The sequence below is a fragment of the Nerophis lumbriciformis genome, linkage group LG37 (assembly GCF_033978685.3).
Source record: "Nerophis lumbriciformis linkage group LG37, RoL_Nlum_v2.1, whole genome shotgun sequence".
Classification (NCBI taxonomy): domain Eukaryota; kingdom Metazoa; phylum Chordata; class Actinopteri; order Syngnathiformes; family Syngnathidae; genus Nerophis; species Nerophis lumbriciformis.
Genome location: NC_084584.2, coordinates 25,006,501 through 25,012,500, shown reverse-complemented (window position 1 = coordinate 25,012,500; position 6,000 = coordinate 25,006,501). Strand labels below are relative to the sequence as shown.

The 6,000-nt window shown below is 40.8% G+C and overlaps 1 protein-coding gene across 1 annotated transcript in view; it reads right to left on the bottom strand.

The window, feature by feature from the left end:
• The window catches only part of LOC133577287 (uncharacterized), a 92,647-nt gene that overhangs the window by 21,365 nt on the left and 65,282 nt on the right, over nt 1-6,000 (bottom strand). The window contains exons 10-13 of the mRNA XM_061930969.2: nt 4,036-4,251; nt 2,192-2,245; nt 191-232; nt 50-112 (exon numbers count right to left, since the gene is read on the bottom strand). Of these exons, the coding sequence (XP_061786953.2) occupies nt 50-112; nt 191-232; nt 2,192-2,245; nt 4,036-4,251 (375 nt within the window). The remainder of the gene's footprint in view (nt 1-49; nt 113-190; nt 233-2,191; nt 2,246-4,035; nt 4,252-6,000) is intronic.

The window sequence follows — 6,000 nt, the reverse complement described above, 5'->3', positions numbered from 1 at the left end:
TGCTTGTGAGCACGGTGAGCGCCACAACGGGGTCCGCGCACAAACTCACCCTCTCGCCGGGATCGCCAACGGAGCCGGGAGGGCCGGAGTTACCAGGGGGACCGGTGGAACCCTGAGAGAGACACACCGTGCCCGTGAAAAAAAATACTTTTTTGGGAATAAAGTGGCAGGAAACGTGTCGTTAACTCACAGCAGGTCCTTCAGGCCCAGGAGGTCCCTCAATCAGCATGCCCTGCAGGATGGGAGGGGCCCAATTAGAGATACATCAAATGTCCTGCGGTTGTGTTATTTCTGTCCTCTGTGGTTTAACCCACAAGAAGCCAGCGCTTTTTGTGCTTAAAAGAAAATGATAGGGGATATACCACAGACCAAGCGGAACACATAGAAGATATATTATTTTCTAAGATATGATATCGTGATGTTACATATACTGTATGTACGACATACTGTTCATGGTAAATGTATTCTTCCTTTGAAAATACATTTTTGGTGCTAATGTTCTTTGAATTGAACCAAACAACATACAGTGGTATCTCAATTTAAGTGTGTCCCAACTTAAAAGGGTTTTGAGATAATAATAATTAATAATAATAGGGCTTTAAGTTGCAAGCATACATTTGCGCTACAAGCATCCGTGTCATGAGTTGGCGTAGCAAATGTCACAGGTAATTGGGATTTGTTATACAGTATATTGTATATATTATATAAATATATAATATAATACAATATATCAGTGTACATTATATACTGTATATATAATATGTAAATATCACATACGTTATTCTTATATTGCTATTCCTTACCCTTTCCATCCTTTGTAACTGAGCTACTGTGTGGAACAATTTCCCTTGTGGATCAATAAAGTGTGTCTAAGTCTAAGTCTAAGTAGACCCCGAGTCTAGTCTAGTCTTACTCGCTAGCATTAAATAGTTTTTTCAACCACGGAAATGAAGAAAAAGAGTGTGAAGGAGAGAAGAAGAAGCAGCAGGTGATATTCATTGAATTAGAAAAAGAATGAGTTTAACGCCACCAAAGGATGTTAAAATAATTTCGAAATGGCGAACATTTATCTGTGAAAATATGGAAAATCTGCTCATGGTGTGTTTGACAGAGAAGCAGCTCAAGATCGTAGAAGTTTACTTTCTAATTCTGTACATTATATTTACATTACTTCATAAAACTACTGTAGTAAACTATATTGTATTGTTTTTATAAAATGTTTCTTATCTAAAAGTTAGTTTCTCTTTTTAAAAGGCATGTTGCATGTTTAAATTGTGCTGTTTTCCCCTTTAAAATCAAGCACCAATTGATTTTAAATGGAAGGCCATTTGAAATACAAGTGTTCAGAGTTAAGAGCTTGTAAATTGAGGTACTACTATACTGTACATTCTTTAAAAACAATTCAAACTTTTTTTTTTATTAATGGTTGTGATGGTGATGGAAATTATGAGTGATAACAGTGATTTGTTTGTTGTCGTTTTTAATCGTTGTTATTGTTGATGTCAGTATTATTATTGATACTGTTGTTATTTTTGTTTGTCCTTTTTGCTTTTTTTTTTGAAGTGTTGAATTTGGATGTCTTCTCAGATTCTCTGTGGGTTGCTATTCGAAATGTTGCAGGGCTGGGATTGGTTTGGAGTTGGGATTGTTCTATACAGTATACTTTTATTAGAATGATTAATATAATTATAATGGGTGCCCAAGCTTTCAGCCGCTCTGCCCCACATCTTTGGAACTCTTTGCCACCAGACCTTCGTAACTTAGACTCAATATCCCTCTTTAAATCAAGACTCAAAACACACCTATTCCTGACTGCTTATTCATTGTAATCATCTTATCTTCTCTATCATTGTTGTTGTTATTATTGTTGTTTTTATCCAATTAGATTTTATTGTTTTGATTCTGTACGGTGTCCTTGAGTGCCCAGAAAGGCGCCTTATAAATAACATTTATTATTATTATTATTATAATGTTAGTTTTTTTAAACTAAAATAAATATGAATTAAAACTGTGACATTTAGGTGGCTTATTAGCAATTTAGCTTTCAGGTTTCCGACAGTGATATTTTCCTAGCTTGTTTTTATATGTTTTCATTCGAAGAAATATAGTAAAAACAGTGGAAATGTTGACAACCTATGAAAGTTAAATGGCTTTAATGTCCAAAAATAAGCTTGAAAATAAGTACACTTACAGGCTCCAGGACGGCGGGCTCTCCTTTCTCTCCCTTCTGAGCTCTATAGGACGCCTAAGGGGAAACACACGTATTGGACAACACGCCACAGTCAGTATGTCTCTGCGCCACACACCTTGTCACTCTCACATGCAAACCAGACCGAAACCTGCTGCTGATAAAGGAACTTCCAGTCCAGGGTCGACCGTTCTGCGGCTTTAAAAGGCATCGTGCGGTGGCATGAAGAGCATCGGGGACCGCGGCCCCTATGCGATGCCTCTTCATGTAGCGCATGTTCTGCTGGGGCCCATTTCAACCAGCCATGTGTTGCCCAGGCTTTGCGAAATTATCATTGCCAATTTGTAATATGCTTAAAGGGGAACATTATCACCAGACCTATGTAAGCGTCAATATATACTTTGATGTTGCAGAAAAAAGATCATATATTTTTTTAACCGATTTCTGAACTCTAAATGGGTGAATTTTGGCGAATTAAACGCCTTTCTATTATTCGCTCTCGGAGCGATGACGTCACGTTGTGACGTCACATCGGGAAGCAATCCGCCATTTTCTCACTTTTGTCGGTGTGTTGTCGGAGGGTGTAACAACACGAACAGGGACGGATTCAAGTTGCACCAGTGGCCCAAAGATGCGAAAGTGGCAAGAAATTGGACGAAATTTGTTCAAAATACGAGGGTGTTGGGAAAGCCGACGAAATGGTCAGTCGTTTGTTCCGCACACTTTACCGACAAAAGCTATGCTACGACAGATGGCAAGAATGTGTGGATATCCTGCGACACTCAAAGCAGATGCATTTCCAACGATAAAGACCCTAGCTTCCCTGGCCTGCTGACATCAACTCCAAAACTGGACAGATCAGCTTTCAGGAAAAGAGAGCGGATGAGGGTATGTCTACAGAATATATTAATTGATGAAAACTTTATTCATTACTCGCGGTTTTACGTAAATTATTATACATAAACTGTGTTTACCAATAATTTAGCTTAAAAACATTTATTTTTTTCAATCATTCGAGTACATTCGGGTAGTCTTGTGTAATGCAGTATTTTGTGTCTATTTAGGTATGGTTAACCTGAGTGCTGAAATCGTGGAAAAATATATGTTCTTAGCGCGCCTGAAATGGGCTGTCTGCACTCTCAAAGTGCATGTTGTTGCCAAATGTATTTCATATGCTGTAAACCTAGTTCATAGTTGTTAGTTTCCTTTAATGCCAAACAAACAAATATCAATCGTTGGTTAGAAGGCGATCGCCGAATTCGTCCTCGCTTTCTCCCGTGTCTCTGGCTGTCGTCTCGTTTTCGTGGGTTTCGCTTGCATACGGTTCAAACCGATATGGCTCAATAGCTTCAGTTTCTTCTTCAATTTGGTTTTCGCTACCTGCCTCCACACTACAACCATCCGTTTCAATACATGCGTAATCTGTTAAATCGCTTAAGCCGCTGAAATCCGAGTCTGAATCCGAGCTAATGTCGCTATAATTTGCTGTTCTATCCGCCATGTTTGTTTGTATTCACTATGTGACGTCACAGGAAAATGGACGGGTGGTTAAAATCAGGCACTTTGAAGCTTTTTTTAGGGATATTGCGTGATGGGTAAAATTTTGAAAAAAACTTCGAAAAATAAAATAAGCCACTGGGAACGGATTTTTAATGGTTTTAACCCTTCTGAAATTGTGATAATGTTCCCCTTTAAAAAGAAATGACGAGCTGGAACAGTTCAAATACTCACAAAGATAAACTTTGTGATGCGACAAAACACAATTAGAGTTGTTTCAGCAAATTCTGACATTCACATTTGGTTGAAATGAGCTGGGGGTTTTTTGCCTTTGAAGCAAAATGACTTACGCCTCCCTCGTCTGTCACAGCGGACAGGGCGGGGCCAAAGTCGCCTTCCACCTCTCGGGCCTCAGGTCGCGGCTCGCCGTAGTCCCGATAGGAATAGTCGTATTCCTTCATGCCCATGTCCCCGGTCACGTACTCCTCGGCGAAAGGCTCCTCGTCCGCACCGCCCGTCTTGGTGGAGTCCACCTCCTCCCCGACCAGCATTGTCTCCTCCTGGGGCTGATGTGGGTTTGTGGGTGGCCGCGTGGGAGTGGAAGATGGAGGCGCAGGAGAGAGTGAACCCAGCGAGGGAAGATGCCAAGAGGAGTTGTTTACCATGAGGAAAGGTTAGTGCAACAAGGGAGTGGAAGAGGAGCATAGAAGGGCAAAAATGAGTCTTACCTTGTAAACATAAGACAGAACACACATAAAAGACACCTTGAAGATACTTCACCCTTATCCTCTAAAGTCTAAATCTACTTTTGAGCTTAGCATGTTTCCAACAAAATATGTCGGCATCAGGGACCTTAAAGGAAAAGTACACTTTTTTGTTGTTGAATTTTTTACACAATCCCTCTGTGAAGCAAAAACACACATCTTCCACTGTTCTGTGCGTTCTAAATAGTTAAAAACTAATAGTGTGAGGCGGCTAACAATGCAGGTAATGGAATTCATCTATTTCGCTTATAAAGCGCCAACAACGCTCCATTAACATGCCGTGACCTGCATATTAACCAAGCTATAGTGACATTGATATCGTAGGGAACTACTTTTCGCCTTGCTCACACTACTTACTAGCTAGCCTGAGCTGCTGATAACATTGGTTGCAACCCGCCTTAAAAAAAGAAGAAGAAAGAGCTTGAGCTGCTTCTGCTGCTGCATCTTATTTGAGTTTGATGATATCTCATGAATCATGCATCTCACCTGAATAGTAGAAGGTTTTGGCACCAAGCTTAGAAGTTGGTCAACTTTGAAAATCTCCACGTTACCAAGTTGATAATCTAAGTCTCTCGACTAGGCTCTCAACAGATGGAACGCAGCATTTGACCGACAACATCCCTAAGAAGCATTTTCTTTTCAATCTGAAGAGTGAGGATTATTGTCTATCGCTATTGTAATCCATAGACTCTTGGAACATCTTGAGCTTTAGGACACTTATGCAAGACTGCTCTTTGTCGATTTCAGCTCAGCATTTAACACAATAAGGCCAAACAGACTCAGCCTTGGTCTGAACACCTTCCTCTGCAACTGGATTTTGGACTTTTTAACGAATCGCACACAGTATGTTAAGATAGGCGAGCACATTTCTGCCACGCTCACCATCAACACCGGTGCCCCACAGGGTTGTGTGCTAAGCCCTGTGCTCTTCACCCTCTTCACACATGACTGCATAGCCTCTTCAACATCCAATCTCACTGTCAATTATGCCGACGACACCACGGTACTTGGGCTCATCAGGAACAATGATTAGACAGCATACAATGCAGAGGTCCAACAGCTGGCTTCATGGTGTGCTAACAATAACTTGGTTCTTAACACTAACAAAACCAAAGAACTAATTGTAGACTTCCGCAGAAAAGGGCAGAACAAACACCCTCCACCTTTAATTAATAACAATCTTGTAGAATGGGTCAAGCATTTCAAATTCTTAGGGGTGAACATAACAGAAGATCTATGCTGGGACATTAACACTGCTTCTACAGTCGGAAAGGCCCAACAACGTCTTTTTTTTTTTGAGGAAACTAAAATGCGCAAACATTCCGCAGAAATCAATGGTAAACTTTTACAACTGTGCCATCAGCAGTGTCCTCACTTACGGCTTTTTAGTGTGGTTTGCTAGCTGCACTAAAGCGAACCAACAGGCCCTCCAGCGAGTGGTTAAAGCGGCGGGGAAAATTACAAGGACGATACTCCCAGAGATGAGTGCCATGTACACAACTCGCTGCCTAAAGCGAGTACACCACATCCTGAAGGACAGATACCACCCAG